General features: G+C 47.0%; 1 protein-coding gene across 2 annotated transcripts in view; it reads right to left on the bottom strand.

The window, feature by feature from the left end:
• KLF1 (KLF transcription factor 1) overlaps positions 1-21,841 on the bottom strand; it is a 52,347-nt gene extending 30,506 nt beyond the window's left edge. The window contains exon 1 of one of the 2 annotated variants that reach the window (XM_078658009.1): positions 21,512-21,841. In XM_078658009.1, the coding sequence (XP_078514135.1) occupies positions 21,512-21,598 (87 nt within the window). In that variant the 5' untranslated portion in view covers positions 21,599-21,841. The other variant, XM_078658015.1, reaches the window with a different exon arrangement.
• Between the last annotated feature and the right edge of the window lie 219 nt (positions 21,842-22,060).

Here is a 22,060-nt window from a genome sequence, read left to right as displayed (position 1 = left end):
GAGAAATACAATTAACGTGATAATCAGCGACTATCAACTGCCATCTTTAGAGGGTTTGGCCAATCTGTCTTCTCCTGCCTGGAATTAGTTTTAATGACAACTATAAAACACAGGTTTATGAATGAGATTTATAGTCTTCCCTGAATTATAAATGTTCTGGCTACACTCAAGATCCACTGCGGCCAGCACAAGGAAGCACGGTGGGGCATCGACAGATGACAGAATAGGTAAAATTAAATAAATAAAAGCTATTCCGTCGTTTGTAGACTCCCCCCCCCCTCCCGCCCAGCTCTACTGCGCTTACCTGCAATGGCAGCGACTGCTCAAGACTCTCATATGAGGAAACGACAGTACTATCTTGATTCCAACTTAACCTCCAAAATTAAAATTATTCATTTCTGTGCTGCATATATATGCTGCCAACTCTACTTCTGTTGAGAAGAAAACACCTTTGTCCAATATTTATTGAAAATGGAAGCAGAGCAATTCCCAAAGCAACGCTTTCGCTTTTTAATTTAGCTAATTTGTTTATGGACTTTAAGACAAGTGAAAATTCTTTACTCAATGGATGAAAATGATATTATTCAATAATCGTTTAATTCTGTATTTTATCATGATTCAGATTATGTTGACTCTGTGCTTTGATTGTCAACAGTTTTTTTATACAATAAAGATTACTATTTCTGCAAGTCACTAGGGACCAGCACATGTCTTTCTGCTACTACACTGCTTGTTTCATACCCAAGTCTCCCTCTGGCGTTTGTTCCCCACTGTTGTCACTGTTTTCCAGTAGGGCAGGTGACATATCCTCTGTTATGCACTTTATCTAGGCATGCATGTTATGTCCTTTAGTTTGAGTGCACTGTTTCAAGATCTTCTTAACTAAGTGCAAATGCTTGGCATTTCTTTTTTTTTATTATACATTTTTTTATTAATTCAACATTAAAGTCACATAAATTTCCCAGTTGCCATTTCAAATAGTTGTACAATGCTGCATCGTCGTAGTTAAGGAGAAAATGGTTACAAACATAATACCCCAACATCACCTTCTTCCCTTCTTTGCATTTCCAGCTCCACTGATGGGGATATACATAGGTTGCCACGGTAAACATTCCATTTGCCCCATTTCCTATCCCATTTCTTCGGACACCCACGCGATTTAAATAATAACGTTTCTGCAATCATGCGTGTGAGAACAAGGAAGCAGAGACGGACCTCTTTCCCCCTCATTGTTCTCCTGTTCTGTGGTTGCAGAGTCTACCAGGGGACTACGGCCCCTTTAATTCCTGTGACTGGCCTGACCACGGGGCGGAATCACGTGGTCCAGGGAACTTGAAAACAGGAGACGTTGTAGTAGTTCATCGTTTGTTAGGACCGAGGAACAAGGAGGAAGAGCGGACGCTGGTGTCGACTTACGAGGTGCTACCTTGGAGCAACGAGACGCCACGGCGAGAGGAGGAAGAACGCGAAACCAGCACGAAGACCTCCCCGCAGGAAGGACCCGCCGACGAGAGAACAGAAGGGCAGCCAGACCCTAGCTGGCAACGCGCACACGCCAGCCACGGCCCAGGAGGAGGGTCGTGGCTCACCAAGGTACGGGGACGCCTTGGGCTGTCGTGGGGAAGGGAAAGGGTGGAACCAAAGGGAGAGGGTGGAACCAAAGGGAGGGGGTGGTAACGGGGAGTAAGCCGGTACCACGCTAGAAAACACTGGTGAAGGTTGTGGTGGCTTTCCCTGCACTTCCCCTGCCACGCAACCTGAGACACTTGCTTCGGAAGGAGAACCCTTCCTGACCATTTCTTTTCTTTCTTTTTTTTTTTCCCTGCCATTTCCTACCCGGTGTGGAATTCCAAACGAGGACTACAAAAACGACAAGCAAACCTGAAAGCCCAGCGGACTACATCTCCCATAATTCCTTGCGGGTAGAACTCTCATTAACCCCCACGAACTCTAAAGGAAGGACAGTTCCCTGTGTTTCCTTTGGTGTGTCTCAAATAAAATAGTAAACAGTGCCTTATGGTATCCTAGTCTGCTTCTTGCCCACGTTACAATACGTTTATCGATTTCTTTTACCCACACTCGGGGAGAAGGTGCATCAGCCGCCCTCCATCCCTTCGCAATCTTACGCTTGACAAGGGTGTAACCCAGTATAGTTAGTTGTTGTTCCACCTCTGTGAGGTCAGTCGGCTCCCAAATATTAAGAAGACCTAGTCTTGGTGTGAGGGTGACTTCCTTTCCTAAGGCATTCTGAATATGGGTTGTGACACCACCCCCCCCCCATATGTGCCGTACTACCGGACAGTCCCAGATCGTGTGATAAAAGGTCGCAGTGTGTTGGCAGCCCCGGAGGCACATCATTAATAGTCTGGCGCTCATCTTCGCTAAAGTAACCCCGGTTAAGTACGACCTATGTAAGATTTTGAGTTGAATCAGTCAGAAACAGAGAGCGATTGCTGCTTCTCAGGGGGACATTAGTGCCGTCTGCCAGTCCTCATCGTCAATGGGTCCGCGGTCTCTCTGCCATTGCTCTCGTAATTTGTGGAACGTGTCAGGTAGGTTGTTGCATAGCTTTTTGTATGTCAGTGAAATAGCTTTTGAGTGTAACGGTTCGTCTAGGAACCGTCTTCCAGTGGTGATGCCTCTGGTATGTCCGTGAGATCGGATAGTGCCGTGGTGAGGGCGTGTCTAATTTGTAGGTATCTGAATATTTCACCTTCGGCCATATCGTAATTCTCCCTGAGCTCCTCAAACTTGAGAATCAAACCCTTTTTAATCAAATCTCCAATATTGGATATTCCTATAAGATCCCATTTGTCAAAGCCAGGTTGATGACATAAGTGTCCCAGTCTTTGTGCATACCATAGGGGCGTTGCTTTTGTGAGGACATTTGACCATCCCAGACGGGAGTTCGCTTGATGCCAGATCGTCACCGTGTGAGATGTGGGCCCAAAGTATCGCTTCTTGTTAACTTTTGAATATAGTGCCCCTAAATAGCCTGCTCGTCCCATTTGGTATCTGTCCAGAAGATAAGCTGGATCTATAGGGGAGTGATATAGCCAGTGACACCCAGTAATAGAGTCTAAGGTCCAGGAGGGCAATGCCTCCATCATACCACCCTTTCGTCAGTTTTTTCATTGCAATACGAGGAAACCCACCGTCCCATAACAGCGTCCGAATTGAACTCTATTTCCGAAAAGTATGTATCTGGGACTCGGTGTGGGCAATACTGAAGGAAGTAGAGAAAGTGCGGGAGGGCCAGCATTTTAAAAAGAGCAGCTCGGTCCATCAATGAAAGAGGTAAGGATCGCCAGTGCTTCAAATCTGCACGCAGGCGGGACAGTGGGGGTGCCAGACTACGGTCATAAAAAATGTTGGGGTTTGAAGTTATGTAGATTCCTAGATATCGGAGTCCATCAGTGGCCACTTCTACACAGCAACCCGTAGGGAACCGAGGAACTGGACCCCGGAGCACAAACAACACCGACTTGCTCCAGTTTATGGCGTAACCAGAGTATTTCGCAAAGTTTGTAAAGATATTTATAACACCGTGGATGGATCTTTATGGGGAGGCAAGATAAAGCAGGATGTCATCTGCATCGAGGGATATTTGGTTGTCATGACCCTACGCCCATTTCAGGTCTCTTACCATGACATCCCACCTTACCCAAGCAGCCAGTGATTCCAGCATGAGGGAAAAAATTAATGGGGACAGGGGACAACCCTGTTGAGTGCCCCTTTTTAGGTCTCGCCTTTCTCATTCCGAAGGAATGGGAAATGGCGAGAATTCAAGTACTCGAAATCCTCGTGAAACCACCACTTTTTTCGTGCGGTTTTCATCGAGTTCACGTGGCCACAGGCACGCGCTTTTGGCCCATAAACTTTCATGGCCATCTGTTCCCCAATGTCCCTCCCACCCTTCCTTTGATCTTGCCGCGAGTTCTTACAGGCTAATGGCCCTCCCCTCTCCCCCAGCACAGAGCGCGCATCGCGGCCGCACAGCACATCAAAGGGCTTCTCCCAGCGTGTGCTGTGCGGCTTCTCCTCCCCTAATTATGTGGCCGGCCGTACTTTTAGTTTCCCGCCCGCTCTTGTTAGGTATTCTTAGCTTTTACTGTGACAGTTTTTTTCATCACTTCTTCCCTCGTGCTATAAATGGCTTTCTTTTTTTTAAATTATATTTCTTTTCAACGCCTTATTAACTCTACTTTGCTCGCACTGTCTCTTGCTTTTTTTTAGCTAACACAGAACAAGGCAACATTGGCTGTTACTTTTTTCGCATCACTTCTTCCCTCTCTCTCTCCCCCATTCTCTTTCTCTTTCTCTCTCTCTCTCACCCTCTCCCCCTCTCTAATTCTCTCTCTCCTTCATTCTCTCTTCCCCCTTCATTCTCTCTTTCTTCTCTCCGCCGTGTTTCTTTCCTGTCCTCTGCCTCTCTCCACGGGTCTCTTTGTTCTTGCTGTCTGTCTCTTTCCTCTGTCTCTTCACCACCTTTTATTGTTTCCCCTTCTTGTCTTATTCTTCTCTTATCTCCGACTACCGTCATGTTGTTTCTGACTGTCCTTTGCCTCCTTTCCTGCCTTTCTCAGTTCTTCTTTTCTTTCTCTCCTGTTCTCCCCTCACAGTCCCCCCTGCCCCCCTCCACGCCCCCCTCCTCTGGCCCCCTCCACCCACTCCCTCCTCTTCGACCCTGCTCAGTCCCTCCTCAGTTCTTGCTCAGCCCCCCCCACCATTCTGCCCTCCCCTCCTCCCAGCGCTGCAAGGGTTACATTCCTTTCCAGCTGAGCTGGCAGAGCGATCCTGGGCAGAGCCGTCAGATTCGCGGTGGGAGCGGGGAGGGGGCAGAGAGCTATTCTCATGGGCACGGTGGGGGGGGCACAGAAACTTCATTATCTGCCTCCTTCTATTGCGAGACCTATTGGCAACGCCAGTGCTTGTTAATGTAAATGTTTGAGATGTGTAGTTGTTCACTCGCACTTGACCCTGTATACCCGTGTAGAGCAATTTCACCCAGCCCAGAAACTTCAGGCCGAAGCCCATTCTCTTCAGGACAAATAGGTATGGCCACTCGATAGAGTCAAATGCCACGGAGGCATCTAGGGACAACACCACTGCGTCCTCTTCCATGTAATCCTGTTGTGTGAGTAAATTATGGAGGCGCAGGATATTTAGTGCCGTATTTCTTTCTGGCATAAAGCCAGATTGGTCTGGGAGGACCAATGGGAAATGACCGTGACCAATCGTGAGGCAAGTACTTTTCTTAGGACCTTAGCTTCTACGTTAATTAACGAAATCGGTCTGTAGGACATGCAGTTATCAACAGGTTTCCCTGGCTTACGAATCACTACTATGGATGCTAGACATTGAGCCTCCGGCAGAATCCCTTTTTCATAACTTCGTTGTACATGGCCCTTAGGTGAGCGGACGTCTGAGAAGCTACCATTTTTAAAAATTCAATGGGAGTCCCGTTTGGCCCCATCGCCTTCCCTAACTGGATATGGCTTATGGCCTTTTGGATTTCAGCATCTGTCAAGTCCTCATCCAGGGTATCTCTATCGGTGGCCGAGAGCGTCTGTATGTCACTGTAGGAAAGGAACTGACAGGAGTCTTCCACCGTATAAGTAGTGGATGGGGAATAGACGTGCTCTAAGTGATTTGCAAAGGCTTCTGCAATGTCCCTTGGATGTGTGATTTGCGTGCAGTCGTTTAGAATCAGTCTGGGCACCCACATTCTCACCTTGATCCCTTTTCTCCAGGCAGGCCAGGGTTTTACCAGCCCTATCCTCTAGTTCATATATTCTATGTTGAGTATGGAGTAGTTTGGCCATCATTTGTTACCTAGCTTTAATCTTATATTCCTCTTGTTTAAGTATGAGGCGGTGAAGTGTCTTCCGAAGGTGTTCTAGTGCTGTCAACATCCAATTGCTGGAGCTCACTTTCTAATTGTACTAACTGCTGGCGTTTCTTATTAATGTATCCCAATTTGAGTGATAACGCCTGCCCCTTCAGTACCACCTTGAAGGCTTCCCATATAGTGAGCGCCGAGTCAATGGAACCTACGTTTTCTATAAAGGAGTTAGTTGCCTGTGCATATAGTTCCATTTTAATATCAGGGATTTTGGGTGATCGTGGCCCGTGGTTGGTGGTGCCAGTGTGTGAGTTCAACCCTTACCGGGGAATGATCCGAAATAGCCCTCGGCAGGGCACGGGGATTACGGAAGCGGCCAATTGAAGCTGTGTAGGTTAAAAAGTAATCAATACGGGAGGAGCTTTTGTGTGCGTTAGAAAAATACGTGTATTGGGCTTCGTCCAGTTGCAGTGTGCGCCACACATCGGACAGTCCAATAGCTGTGGTGAATTCTTCCATCAACACATTTGGCCTTGCCCCGGTCTCTGTGGGGGTCTGTATTTTCGGTCGTCCATGGTCAAATTGAAATCTCCCCCCAGGATTAGGGTGCCCACCAGATGGTCTGTTAATATCTTACCCAGGTCGGTCAGTGCCTCCTTACCCAGTGCTTGCAGTAGGTATAGTGAGACAACATTGAGTGCCCTCCCCTCCCTTTGTGCCTCGAGGACCGCAAATCTGCCCTCCATGTCCGCCCACGTACGTTTCATTATGAGTGACAGGTTCTTTTTAACTAGGATGCCCGTCCCTAGAGACCCCGAGGTATATTCCACATGTACCAGGAGTTTGTAGTCCCTTCTGGTGAGGGCCTTACTTTTATTACCAACCATATGTGTCTCTTGTAGTAACACAACATCCTGTGCCTGTCGTGTTAGATATTGTTGGACTATTCCTCATTTAATTTTGTCCGCCATACCATTTACATTCCAGGTAAACACAGCGAGTGACGTTTCCATTCTACACCCCCCACCTCAATATCATCTGTACTAAGAACAATTAAATTGGGACATTTTAAACTTTCTCCGGGCCCAGTATTTCTGATCTGTACAACTAGTGTGCAATGGTCTTTTGGTGTGATGCAGGTAAGATCACCTATGTCGGTCCTGTTTCTGATTATTGCCCCCTATGATCGTTTTCTGCATTGGAGCACACACATGACAGCATGTAATCAGTGACTTTCGAACTCAACAAACCTTGAACCAGGAAATTCCCTTCCCTCTTCCCCCACCCCACTCCCTCCCTGCCCCCTGCACATGGATTTAGAACAACCCACTCCCCAACTAGCTAGAGTGTCTCTCTCTCTCCCCCCAAAATACTTTAAGGTACGGGCTGGCAGTCCTCCCACCCTCGTTTACATCTGATTAAGAGGTCCATTTGTCACAACTCACAGCTGGTTAGTAGCAGTAGTCACCATTGTTAACTCGAGTCTGCAAGTGTCCCCCACTCAAGTAATTCCTTTAGGAACCATCCCACTCATTCCAATGATCACTTATCTGTGGACATCACAGGACAGTCCGAGATTCGAGACAATGTCTTCTAAGCTACGTGTTATCCCTCCCCCTTCCGCCATGGTGGAATCGCCGCCCAGCTGGGTCCCTTGATTAGACCTGTTCAATCTCTGTCCTCCATTTTGATCTCTGCGTTGGCCTCCCACTCTATGCCAGCCCTCCAGCCAGTCCCATGCGTCCTCCGGCGAAATGAAGAACCATGTCTTGCCCTCCGATTCCACTCTTAAGTTTCGCTGGGAACAACATGGCGTACTTCACCACGTGGTCTCGGAGCTCCTTCTTTACTGTCTGAAAGCTGCGCCGCTGGGCCTGAACCTTGGCCGTGAAGTCTGGGAAGAACGTGATCACATTATTGTCTAGTTTAAGCGGAGGATTGGATCGTGCTGTTTGGAGGATTGTGTCCCCGTCTCTGTAGTTGAAAACACAAGCAATAAGTGGCCGAAGGGGAGCTCCCGGTTTCGGGCGACCCCCTGGCACTCGGTGGGCCCGTTCGATGGAAAAATAGCTCGATAGTCTCCTGGGTTGTAGGTGTTTCAATATCAAGTCTTCCACATAGAGGTCTGCTGCTGGCCCTTCAGCCTGTTCCGGTACCCCAAATATGCGTATATTGTTCCTTCGAGCCCTTCCTTCGTATTCATCGAGCTGCTTCGACCTCAGAGCTTGTTGGTTCTGAAGTTCAACTACTTGTTTCTGGAGTTGAGAAGTATCCGATTGTAGTGTAGTTGTTACCTCCCCCAGATCTTTTAGTTTTTTGTCCATCTTGCGGAAGTCGGCCCGTAGGAGGGACACCTCAATGTTGACTGAGTCTATGTGGGCCTCTAAGTAAGTGCACACTCCACTTATGGCTTCCATAATGTCGTGGAGTGTAAGGTCACTTTGGCGTTGTGGATTATTTTGAGTATCTGGCATCTCCGTCTGGGGCGATTCGCGTTCTTCCCCTGCTTTATTCCCGGCAAATTTGGCCAGTCTATTGTGGGCATTTACTTTGGTTCCCTTGCCAGTTGCCATGACTGGGTCGTAGCATTTTACGGTCGAAGTTTCTTCAGAGAGCAGCCCCAGTATTTGCCGCCGCCAGCCCAGCGAGAGAAGCGCTTCTGCTGGCAGCCTGTTGGGTTCCCCGGGATCGGTCTCTCTTAATGCTCACTCTCCAGGTGCTCCCACCTCCTACCCAGGTGCCACGCCCACGGAGGATGAAGTCTCTTCCTTGCCCTGTGGTATGTCAGGCAGTCTTTCGCACTCGGCTGCTGAGCACACGTAAGGGCGGTGGGCGCGTTGTCTTTCCAGGGCCTGTACTTCGCCTGTGTGTTGCTCTCCACTTCCTATCACTCACTGGAAAGTGCAAGCTCTCATCCCAGTTCATGTGAGATCCTCAGGAGCCCACCTGGCTCACACCTCTCGCCGATTTCCAGATCACCTGCATCTCAGGTCTTCAATCTTGTCTCCGTTGGGATTAGTGAGCCCCCTCTCCGGGGCCTCTAGACAGACCCAGTGTGTCCACTACAATGGTTCCTGCACTTCGGAGCTCCCCGATCACATCTAGTGGTAGCAGGTGGCGGTGCGAAAGGGAGTTGAGCCCGCGATGGCCGGTGACACTCGTGGTGGCCTCAGGAGGAGTTCGCTCTTTTCGGCCCAGCAGTCAGCCAAAGCCGGGGGCCTCTATTACCGGTCGCCACCGCTTCTTGCCCCAATCGTCACACCTCCTTACCTCCCGCAGTGTGTGGAGCGTCTTTTCGCTGATTCGTCAGGGCTATGTGTGGTCTCGTGAGGTCTAGGGTGTTATGTTTCTCAACCTGGGTGATCCCGCTGGCACTCCGACTTCAGGATTTGTTTGACCCCGCAGGGCCCAGCTTGGCCTCCATCAACCACAGTAAGGGGAAGGGCGGGGGGAGGAATCCCACTCCGTGCGATCCCTGATGGTTGTACGGGCCGCGGGAGGAAGTTTCGGATGGGGCCCAGTAGGACGCTAAAGCCGGGGCCTCGATTTCAGGCCCCCGCAGCTCCCTTCCCCCAGCACCTCACCTCCGTATCTTTTACAATGCAGGAAGCGCAGTCCTGTGCTTTGAGCAATTTAAGAAGCGGGCCAGTGTGAGTCAATAAGCCATTCCCGGTGGAATTAGGAACAGACGCACGCCACCTTGATCCCGGAGCTCTCATCGCGGTTTGCCGCAGTTCCATCATGTTGTCCACTCCGAGGCCCGGCTGCCCGATGTCTTCGCCCCTCTTGGCGTTATGGCGATTCTGCGTTCAGATATAGGTGGCAGGTGACTGCAGGATTAGCTGACCAACATTGATTCGGGTCAGTATTGGTTGCTTAAGCAGAATATTGTAGGATAAATGGTAAGGGTATGGGAGCCTCGCTAACACGCCGCCATTCTTCTCGGCTGCTAGCCATGCCCCAATGTTTGGCATTTGTTGAAAAACATGTAGTGCTGATTAGTTAAAAGCCTAGGTTTCTGCTGACCTCCAAGTTACCTAATAAGCTTGCTTCTTGTTTATTTGTTTCAGCTGCCATGCCATCTAATTAAAGGCATCCATTTCCTGCTGCAGTTACCAGCCAGATGCAGCCTTCAAATTGAAAGGAAACACTCGGTAATCTCTGGGAAAGCTCCAGTTCCTAATGCATTTGTTTGCTCAACCTTCTGTATCCTGCCCCAGTCTCCAGTCAGGGACAACCTTCCAATTGAGTGGATGCTTAGCAATCTTCAAGAGGGCTCCCAACCAATTAATACCTGTGTGATAGACTATAAATACTGCTTCCAAATTCAGTCCCCTGCTTGGCTTCTTCGATCGGTCGTGAGAAAGAGTGGTGCCTCAATCAGGGCAGTCTTTGGGTTGGGACCCTACCGCCTGAGACAAGAATAACCTGGACATCTTTGCATGGAAGTAACCCCTCTTGGAACTTCTTCCCTTTGAGACAGCTTCCAACAATCTTCAACCTTGGGACCTGGTCGATCAGCTGGAGCTGCAGTGCCCCTAACGCATTGACTATGACCAGCTCTTTGCCATTCAATGCTCCAGCTATTCCTGCACTTACACACACCGGGGGTTAGTGCACTAACCAGGTGCATCTAGTTTTGGTGTCCCATTTCTCATCAAGGACACTCTAGCAATTTGAGTTTGAATAAGAAAGCCTTGGCTTAAGGAAAAGGACTAGATGTGTGAATTAACAACGTAAAGGTCCAATAAAGATTTAGGATTCATCTGAGAAGGGACTAAAGGATACCCACTCAGGATTCAGCGCAGGGGTTAGTGGTCAAGGGCCCTTCGCATGGTCTTAAATTTCTTATAGTAATTCATGTTTGGTATGTTTAATTAAGAACTCACATCTCAGGCTGGTTGCAAGGCATTCATGTACGGTTACCTGAAATTATTGTGTTCTAGTTGCATACTTCCTCTCCTGACTGCAGGAGTGTGCCTCGTCACTTGCATACTTCCTCCCCTGACTGCGGGAGTGTGCCTTGTCATTTGCATACTTCCTTTCTCGACTGCCGGAGTGCACCTTGTCACTAGAACTTGAGGGGTCCTGCTCAGATGGATTAAAATCCACCTGTCATCAATTTCACAGGTAACTCCAGGTTCACCAGAACCATCGCTCGCTCTCTAATCTTACTACCCCTCAGGGTTAGTCACTGGTATGAGTCCTCTCTTTTAGTATTAAGGATTAATCTCAAGGGGAAGTTGTAGAAGATCTTTGCTTCTGCCTTCCTCATGGGAATTCAAGTGAGTGGCCCTTGGTGTGACAGCTTACTGTCAAGAGGCACTTGTACGAAATCTTACTGACGGCTGTGAGACGTTGGCCTGGTATATACTGTCCACTAGTTAAAGTGGACACCCTGTACCACTCCAAACAACCCTTATGGTGATTAGGTTAAAGAACCTTGATGAAAGCTATCCTAGTGATAGCTATAGAGAGCAGCCTTCAGGCTAAGTCTTGAAGGAATGTAAAGCAGCTTGTTTTACCAGATCAGAACCTCCTGAATAATCACATGAGAGGAGAACCACACAAGTGTTATATAAAATATATGTAATTATTACTAAACACTCTCTACTAACCTCTTTATGAGATTAGAGCACAAGGCACACAATACTTAATCAATAGAACAATAAATAGTACAATACACAGAAGGTTCCAGGGGGAGACCGAACCATATAAAAAAAAAAATGGTTTAACAACGACAACTTCACTAGACACAGTGCCTAGAGCACGTAGAATCACTGGGACCCCAAGGAACCACCCAAAGGAGTGACACAGGGAGCCCAAGGATGACGGGTGCAGTGTGAGAACACAGACGCGTGTTCCGTACAACTCTATGGGAAAGTCGCGGTTGGAAAATTACATTTTAAGGACACTTCAGGGAGGACTTCAAGCAAACTTTTTAGAACATTGAATGTTCTATGGCCAGCATCCTTGTGAGTACCGAGATAATCGTGTTACCTATCCCAGGGAAGCCAGGTGCATAGGGGTCAAGTGGTGTCTGAAACCCTTGTCGTTTTCAATGGCATGGTGCAAAAAAGTGCTGCTGCCAGGAAGATGAAAATTGTCCGGTGGAATCCAAGCCTGGATCCGAGGTGCGAAGAACCTGAAAGCAGAGGGGACAGAGTCTGGGTCACTTCAGGGTGACAAGGGGCTCGGTAGACGAATGCCCACCAAAGTCTGGTGCTTCAGGTGTGAAGATAGGATGCTTGGCTCTGAAGCCACAGGGACCAGGAGGTGTCGACGATGACCAAAGTCCGGAGGTGAGCTGTTCCACGAAGGATGTAGAGTGCTGAGGGGGTCAGTGTCCGGATTGAATACCAAATAGCCTTGGCAAATGCAACCCACACAGGCATAGAAAACAAATTACGGTGAGGACCAGAAAGGTCCAGGAGACTCTCTAAGCTATGGGGAGTCAGGGCACGTCTGGAGCAACCAGAGAATCCCATGGTGTGAGATGGACCCCGGAGTAAATGAAAGCCTTACCGAATTAACCCCGGGAGGGACTATACCAATGCGGGTCACGCATCGCGGCCATGCTGCCAGACTACCGCAACCATCATCCTCTGCTGTTTTTCCCCCGGGACGCGATGACTGGAAGAACCCGGAAGTGGTCCAGACAGAACCCGGAAGCAGTAGGGACGAACCAACCAATGAAAGGCAACCTCTTTCAAGGGGCAGCAGAGAGAGAGTTGGCGCGCAAGACGAAGACGAAAGCAGGAAAAAGGAAACGAAGAAAGAAGACGCGGGACCGGTGAAAGAAGACGCGGGACCGGTGAAAGAAGACGCGGGACCGGTGAAAGAAGACGCGGGACCGATGAAAGAAGACACGGGACCCGTGGAAACCAAGACGCCAGTGAACCCGGACGTGGAAGAAGACAGCTGGTGTGAGGACTGGTGGTGTCCGGAGGAGGCTGGAGAGCGGCCGCGACTCGGGAGGAGAGTTGCGGCGGGGCCGGTGAGTGACACGGCTCAAGGGATTTGGGAAGCGGGGAAGAGGGAGGGAGAGTAGGGTGGGACCCGTAGCAACTTGGAGGGGTCTATCTTTGCCGGACCGCACATTTGTGTTCTGATTTCTCTAGCAGCCTTATGTAGGAAACCACTCGTGATTTCATATTTGGCACTTGACCTTGGAGCACTCTGTTTACCCCCGTCCTAGGCACGTAAAGGAAACACAACCACCCCCCTTCCCGTGTAACTATTTTTGAACCACGGCATTTACAGATTTTTGTCTCCTTTTCACGGACATTCAAACACCTAAGGTGCGGTGAAGGGAAAACTTAGTCCATATTTATTTCAAACTCATTTCTCACGGTTCCTTCTGTAATTTCTTCCCTCTCCTATGAGCCTCCGGGGAGACCGCCAGGGTCCTGAGGATAAGGAGAAGACAACACCACTACCGATTTCCCCATCCAGCTCATCACCGGAGACATCAGAAGAAGAATCTACCGAGAGACAATCCGCCAAACCCCTCACATCTTCATTTGTTTTCAATAAACCACCTTCTTTTAAACCACTACTCCAGCCTCCACGCCGGTTTATAAAACCCGCCCTCCCACACACGGGAAATCAAAGTTACCCTCGCAGGGACCCACAGGCCAACGGACCAGGAATAGCAAAGGGACCTTGACCTGAATCATGAAGTACCAGCCCTCTTAGCACTCGTGGAGTGGAGGCCGGAAATCTTTGATGGAAATTCTGCTCAGGGTCAGGACTACACGAAACCAAAAGCACAGCCCCAGGGACCACCAAAAAGAATATGCTGCTGCAAAAGTACACAGTGCACAGGGGTTTGGGTTGTACGGTCTCCACAAGGGATATTGGTCTCAGGATTGCTGAGAGAGCAAATTGACCTAAGAGACGCTCGGGAATCCACTTCCTGTGTTGCAGAAATCTTCGGAGTCTTCGGGAGTTCGGGAGATGCAAACCGGTCAGATGTGTTATTGTGCCTGCTGCTGCAGGGGAGTAACTTCTTTACTCAAAGGGAGATTCTTCTGTCGTCCAGCAAAGTGTAGACCATCAAAGTACTTAGTTTTTGCTTGTAGAGTTTAGTCCAGGTAAAATGTTCTGTGTATGATTCAACTTTGCACTGTGATGTATTCTTACACCGCCACTTTGTGAACAATTTTCTTTGTGTGAGGGCAGGTTGCTCTGCTGCTGCAGGTAACTGTGGTTTTTGGGTCTTGTGGCAGCTTACTGAGAAGGAACATGTGATCATTTTGTCTGGTAGAGGTGGTTGAAGGTGAGACATCTGTGACAGTCGTTGACCAGGATCTAGAAGTGCATTTTCTTCCCCTTTTAGTTTCTCTCATATTCTTATGTCCCCTAAAGCCTCGAAACTTCTAACAAAAGTGTTTACAGCCCTTTTAGACCCCCTCTCAATAAACATTTCCGCAAAATAGTACTGTCCATCTTTACTGGGCTTGCTAGTCTTAACTCTGCAGTGGTGCCAGACATGCAGTACTTCTCTGAACACTCAGAGTAAAAGACGCATTGTAATGGCACCGCGGTGTTTTGACCGTGGTGTAAAGGTTGTAGACCATATATATATATATACCAACATCAGGCAGCACCAGAAGGAGGGAGGAAACGAACTTCTGAAACGCGTTTGGCATATCAAGAAATGATGCCTGTGTTCTGGTGGGGTGCTTACTGGCAAGGTGCTGACCTATTAAATATTTGAACTCTAAGAAGATTCCTGTGGCCTCCCTCCTTCTGGTGCTGCCTGATGTTGGTATATATATATATATATATATAATCCTTATTGGCCTCCTTTTCATTCTTCAGGAACTTCATGGAGGGAACTAGGTACGAGTTGAACTAGATATGGAAGGAGTGTTGGCTCGTAAAATTTCAATACAAGTGAAACGTGACAAGGATGTGTGTTGCCCCGCTATTATTTTCAATATCTACCATCCGTTTTAGCTCTAAAATGAATGGCTTACGCCTCTTGTGCTGGTTAGCACTGTTCCTTGTGTTGCTGCATTTCTTTTGTTACTAGAGCGCGGCTGCAGGGCAGATTGTGTGGCTTTGTGAAAATATTCATGTTAATTGCAGCGCATCACGGTTGCTGCGATTAACAAGAGCTACATAAAACACCAAATAAATAAATAAACATGAAGACTTTCGCTAAGGCACACTATCTGCCCTGCAGCCGCACTCTAGTGACAAAAGAATTGCAGCAAGTGCAGGAGACAATTGCTGCTGAACTTTGGTTCAGTCTGTGGTTTCTTCCTCTGCCTCCCGCACAAGAAAATGACAGTTGTTCATGCCGCTCACGTTTTAGAAGCAGCAGCATGAACAGTCTCTCGCGGGATGTGCTAGGTGTGCGGTTTCACACACAACACTGCACACTCGGGGTGATATAGGTGCACACGCACACCTTACAGGGGACAGTGGTTTGGCGTGATATTTGTACTGATATGTGTTGCTGCACCCACACGTGTAACTGGTTCCTGACACACACAGCCTTGGCTGCAGCGCACAGAGACCTCACACTGCCGCACACAGAGGAAAAAAATTAGAGAGACCATTGCCTGTTATACGCAGATGATCTTGATATTATGGATCAGACAGAAATAGGTCATCAGGAGAAACTACAGGTGTTTTATAAGTATTGAATCAAGAAAAAACTGACAATAAATATGGATAAAACAAAAGTATAGCATTTTGAAAGGGAACCTGAATTGCATACAGCACCTAGTTAAATTAAAAATAGAGGTAGTAAATAAGTATAAATATCTTGGGTTGTGGTTTGAGAAGAAACTGCAGTGGAAGGACAACATTGTATTATCAATAGAAAGAGCACTTTCCTCTGTGTGGACTTAATTCAGTAAAGATTATGGTGGACCGTCCCCAAGACTGGTTTTATCAGTGTAATATGCTAGGATTCGTCTACCATTTCAATTTGTTGCAGAATTACTGTTTAGATAAACTCGACTGGGATTATATAGAAGGTAAATGCCGAAGGGTCTGCTGTCGCTACCAAAGGATGAGCAACGATTCAGACAATAATAATAGAAGCCGACTTAACACCCTGGAGCTCTTTAATCTGTGCCGATGACATTAGATTTTGGGCTTCAATGGGAATTGAAGCAAAGCAAAAACTCGCCACTCTTTGTCAAAAAGAAAATGTATAGCGTGTATTGAAGTGGGCGCGAGAAGTCAGAATACTTTTTGTTTTATGTAGTAGGTTATACTAATTATTGATAAGCACAGACATACAAGTAACTATGTCTAAAACAGAGCTTCGACTACAAACTAAACCAAGTGCCAGGAAAAACGATCTGAGTTGCAAAGTATCAACTCATTTTTGGAAGAGTGTTTGACTAAGTAGGGCGGTGCTCCCATATATAGCTGCCATACCCCACTATATTAGTAGAGAGACAAGCAGTCCTAAAATTAGGAACTGTGAGGAATCCATTTCTCTTGTGCTCTTCAGTAATGAACGCTTTTCTGGATAACAAAAGTAATTGTAGATGTGCTTTCAATGTAAAATGTAACTGTTTACACGTTATTAGATTGGATGCTGGTACAGCTGGAGCGAAAAAAAACATTTTTAAGGCCAATTCTCATTAAGTATGGTATTTTAGATAGAAGGCAAGTTGCTGAATTTTTTATGGATATGAGCAATTTAGATGTGACTTGTGTAATAGGAGGTCTCGCCTGGCTTTGCAGCGCAAAGCGCTACTCACTATGCGAGGGCTTCTTGTAATAGATACAATTTCAGAAGGGGACTTGAAGCCTCGCCCCTCTTTTCAATAGGCCGGAGTCATCGTTTAGGGTAAACGCTGGCATGCGATTGGGAATCGGGCTTCTTTGTTACCCCCCTGTCCATTTTTCAGACGGCCCATCTGGACAGGCCGATGCCATCTTTGTTGGGCATGACGTAGGAGGGTGCTGGTAGCTTGTTTACTGGCTCCTCATTGGAAAGCCTACCCGCTCCTCCCTTCTTTCCCCCATCCCAAACCAAACTTCCCAGAGTTGCGCTATTTGTTTTTTCATGGGTTTCCTGAGGTGGAGGGCAAAGTTAGCCACGCAGTAAGTTTAATTGGAATCCCGTTTGGTGTGAACTTGAATTATGGGTCCGAAGACACAGCTCAGAGCTGGCTCTCTTGGCCAGCAGTTCGCCGTCATTGATTTATCGTCACTGATAAAGCAAGCACAGAAAGAAGCAAGCGGCTGAGAGGCCAAGAGTGCACAAACACAAGGGCGCGCAAACCAACGGCTCGTGTGACGCCCTAAACAACCACCTTCCTCTGGGTGCAAATTCCACTTCATAACAGTGCTTCTTTAACCCCACCCCTGTTTGCAGGCACCCACGATTAGGGTTATTATGGTTCTCTCATAACATAGCCCTTCTTTAACACCACTCCGGTTCGCAGGCACCCACTATTAGGGTTATTACGGATCACGGGCTCCAGACCGCAGATTTCTTTAAAAAGAGCTGTCTGCAGGTGTGTAAGGAAAAAAACGACAACTCTCAGGAGTGCTTCAGGGCACTCAATCCAACAGTGCATATAGATAGAGAGTGCGCTAGCTGTGCAAAAACACTAATAAACAAAGACATTCAAAAATAGAACACCTGAGATAAAAAAAAAAAGATGAATATAGTATGAACGTAAAAAAAAGCAATACGTGGACAACAGAAGGTTACATCCAGAGTGCATATGTCTATTGCGATTATTAACTCGTTCTCAATGCTCAACATATATAGAGTTGAATAGAGATATTAATTCCTATTTTAAAAAACTTTAACGTGAGACAGGAAATGAGGACGGAGTATTCGTCAATGCGCTTCAGTGAGTCAATTATGACATGTTCAATAACATCACCGACATCTCAATTGACATTGTAGTTAGAGTCAGCATAGCCATAGGGATACATCATGGTCATCTTAAGTACTCGCTCATCTCAGAGGTAAAGCTCACTCCTACTAAAGACTGATAACACCATAAAGAAGCCAAAAACAACAAGCATTTGCAATGCAATAGGTCTCGCAAATTCGAGAACTAGAGCTATTGGCATTTTAAATGACAAGGCCTCTTATTTACGTTTTAAAAACAAAAACAAAAGTAATTGTCATTTACAATGCCAATAGCTCAAACTTGCGTAAATGCGTGACCTGTTGCATTGCAAATGCTTGTTATTAGTTGTTGACTAAATATATATATATATATATATATGGCGTATGTATGTTTGCTGTTTTAAAGAGTACGGTCTCAATAAACAATATCCTTGACTGACTGACACGAGCAGAAGTAGTTCATATGAAGGAGCAGGGAAAGATACCCTCACAAAACAGGGGGAGATGACGGCACACTGGAGTTAAATGCGGATTAGACGGACGCCCGTCAGCGTCACCTGGCGGTAGTAATCAAGTGCGCCACAGATTGAGGCGCTGTTAATCATAGGCGGGTGGGGCTGTCGCTTAACACAGAGAAACTCTTCGGTGTTACTGTAACGAGTATCCCTGTAAAGCAGGCCTGTTCAAGCGGGTGGGCCCAAAAATGAGCCTGGCCCACCCAAATAGGAGCCTTGGCCCTCGCAGTGAGGGCTTGAAGGCAGGCGCGCAACAGCATTAGGCTCAAAGAGGTGTGTGTGTGTGTGTGTGTGTGTCTGGGCTGAGACAGCTTCCCAGGCGCACACAGACATCTTTAGAGATTATCGCAGCCGCACCCGAGTACTTCACAGGTATTTAAAAGACCATTAACATGTTAACGTGGCTTTGATTATTTTTTCACCCCTTCATCTCCACATGGCAAAGGTGAGAAATCCTTTCTTTGTTAACGGTAACCTTTGCCTACTGTTCTGCTGCGTGCATGAGAAAAGAAGTTTCTTTATTTCTATTCACCTTTCCTGACCCCTGCAGCTGCTTATCACATCAGGCTGTAACGCAAAGTTTGACTAATGGAGTAGTAGGTAAGAGAATGTGGTTACTATTTGTTTTTCTTTTAAAATCCGCACAGGCCCAGCAGGACACATACTTCTTGCACTTCATTTAAACAGTTTTTATCATTATCATGGCCGATGCAGGACAACAATAAGACAATACAAAATGACCAGATAACACTGGTGATTAATGATCCTGATGGAGAGCAATCATTTGTCTGTTAGTAGTTTTTAAATGCAGATACACTATTTTATGTGGTAGCTCAGTGGGTTACTGCCTTTGTCACAGAGATCCTTGTGTTACTTGCTGTTCAGAAGTTACAATCCTAACATAAGACAGCGACCAATGAACTGTCACCAAAGAGCTGCATACAAACATGAATGGTATAGTTAGAACATCGCTTTTTTTGTTTTGTGATATAGTTTGAACTTTCATTATTCTAATATTGGTAAAATGAGTATGTTTGGGCAGATATACATGTTTATCAGTAAAGCTGACCCCCATGGAATACTCTTTAAATCCTAAGGTTGTGTTTACCCAGACCAAACCCTCTTAAAATATACTGCCCACCAGTACGGATGACATGTGATTCCTACACATTGTAATCCTCATTGGCTTATGTGACATTCCCCGTAGACTGATTTACATACTTGTAGGATTCATTGACTCTGTATAATGTGTGCGTGTTGTAAAGTACTGACATACATTACACTGATATGAGTAGCGCTATAAAACAAAGGAAATGCATATGAGAGAAGGGCTACGTAAAGATGAGGGGCACCAGTGGAAGGTGGCAGTGAGGGAATCTGAGGAGAAGGTAGTGGGAGGGGCTAAGGAGCGATGAGGGGCATAGGAGGAGGGTGGCAGTGAGGGAATCCGTCGAAGAGGTCATGGGGTGGAGGGGGAGCTAGGGAGAGAGAAGGGACACTGGAGGAGGGTGGTAGTGAGGGAGTCTGAGGAGGAGGTCATGAGGGGGAGGGGCTACAGAGAGATGAGGGGCACCGGTGGAGGGTGGCAGTGAGGGAATCCGAGGAGGAGGTCAATAGCGGGGCCCATGGAGGGATATGGGGCACTGTTGGAAGGTGGTAGTACAGGTATTTATGGAGAAAGAGGTCAGTGGTGGGGTGCCAAAAGTGACTTTCACATCAGCGCTAAAGCCGGCCCTGTCATGGCCTTTCTGTTTTTGTTTATTTAATTAGCAGTCGGGTCATAGGGGCTTCTGTGGAACATACTTTAAAGTGTGTGCTAATTATATTTACTGCTATATTCAATGTTTTAAGTTTGAAGGTGATTTTACTAATGTTTTACTGGGAAAAATGAAAGAGGAGCCCAATGGTGCCTGATATGGGGCTGTGGCCCAAGGTCAGCTGTGAGAGGAGGTGCATTGGAGAGGGGTGGTAGAAAAGTGGATAATCAAGCCAGTAAAGGAGAGCGCTGCAGAGTCCGGGGTCAGGTGGAGGTAGTATTGAAGAGGGATTCTCCCTGAAGTCTCACACAGAGGAAGCCAGAGAAGTGTCACTTGCCTGATACTCCCACCATAGAAACCTCCCCTTCCCATCAAAAAAACATTACTTGGAAAAAACACTTTTTGAGAGTGATATTTAGAAAGAGATTTGGAAAAATGTTTTACTGTGCCTTGTAAGACTAATAAGAGATAAAGGAGGCAGGCCTGCCCAGACATATATGCGACAAATCGAGTCCGCAGTGGCCCACCCAAATGCACCCCTGGCCCACCCAAATAAAAATTCCTGGAGCCGGGCCTGCTGTAAAGTCGTAAGGGGATAACTCTTGAGTTGTGGGTATAAATACAGTGCATCACAAACCCATTCTTAGGAACTTATCGATTGTGACCGTCTACAACGTATCGAAATTTCTTTATTTAAAGTGCAAACTGCACCATAGACGTCTTGGTCGGTCTCTCCTGCACACTCAGGGGCCTCCTCACACTAGCGTAACGAAATTTGAGGGGCCCCCTCCATAACTCAGTCAGGAGCTCTCTGGCCAGGGGGCTGTGCAGAGGGCCTGCTGAAGGGAGGGGTGGTGGGGCACCCACTGCGAGGGAGCGGTTATGCCACTGCCCCTCAGCCGTGTCTGGGGCATCTCATTCTTTTAACCCCCATCGATACTACACCAAATCGCAACCGGTCCTTCCACCCTCCAAATAAGCGTAGCTTCATTAGTAAGATTGAGGGCAGGTGGTAGTATAACACCTCAAACACCCCTTAAGCAACGCACCTTTCTGCAAGCGAAGGGTTATTTATTTTAAAAGTTGTATATAGCGCTAGCTTGACCCGTAAGTATCAGAGCGCTTTACATACACACAGTAAACAGCAGAAGGACATTACATTAGATAGTAAGCCGGCAGTAATGAAGCAAACCACAGGGAAAAAAAATACAGCATGGAAGATAAATTTGCAGTTTACATTACAAACCACAAAACGTTGCCCGATTCTGCAGGGTTTGGGAAATCTCACCCAACAAACGGCAGACGTTGATAGTTACCGTTAAGGAGTTTGTACAGCACCATTTACACCAAACTGGACATTGCGTGGCGCTTACTATGAATCTGGAGTGCCATACCTATATATCCAGTATTGATTGAATAAGAACGTTTCCAAAAACCTTTTCGAAAAGCGACAAAGGGCGTTGTTTAGGCAGAACAAGAGGAGTGTATTCGAAAACTTCGAGACGCAAAAGAAAAGCTGTGCGTGAGGGGACGACCCTCCCCTTCTTACCTGGAGGAGCTCGGACTGCCTCGCCCGGAAGTGGATGAAATTGGCCAGGGTGTGGATTGGGGGAAGTGCTGTTTCTGCACCCGCCATAGTGCGATATGCAGGTGATTTCCGATTTCGATTAAAGAATTCTTTTTTTTGGTCTCTGGAATACCTCTTCCCGCCCTTTCTACTTGGAGGTTCAAGTGTCTGTTCTCCAACCCCATTCGGTATTTATTCACACATTAGCAACTAAATCAGACTTTTTTTTTTACATCTTTGTCTAATCTATTTAGTCTCTTCGGTTTCACTTCTTTCTGATTTTCTCTCAATTAATTATCGCGTCACATATTTTTCAAAATCCTTTTTTATAGGCTCCCTTTTCTCTTTAGCTTCCCTACTTTCGTTCCCACTCTCCCCATTTTTCGTTCCTTCTCTTCGTTCCCAGTGGAAGCTGCCAAGTTTTCCAGGTCCACACGTGACTATAGTTAGGCCACTCTCGTTTTTTCCCCTTAGAATTCTGGGATTTGTTGTCTTATTTGCTAAAGTATAAAACCATGACAACAAGTCCCA

This window comes from Lissotriton helveticus, chromosome 1_1, assembly GCF_964261635.1.
Source record: "Lissotriton helveticus chromosome 1_1, aLisHel1.1, whole genome shotgun sequence".
Lineage (NCBI taxonomy): Eukaryota > Metazoa > Chordata > Amphibia > Caudata > Salamandridae > Lissotriton > Lissotriton helveticus.
The sequence above is the reverse complement of the archived record's forward strand: the minus strand, read 5'-3'. Positions and strand labels throughout refer to the sequence as shown.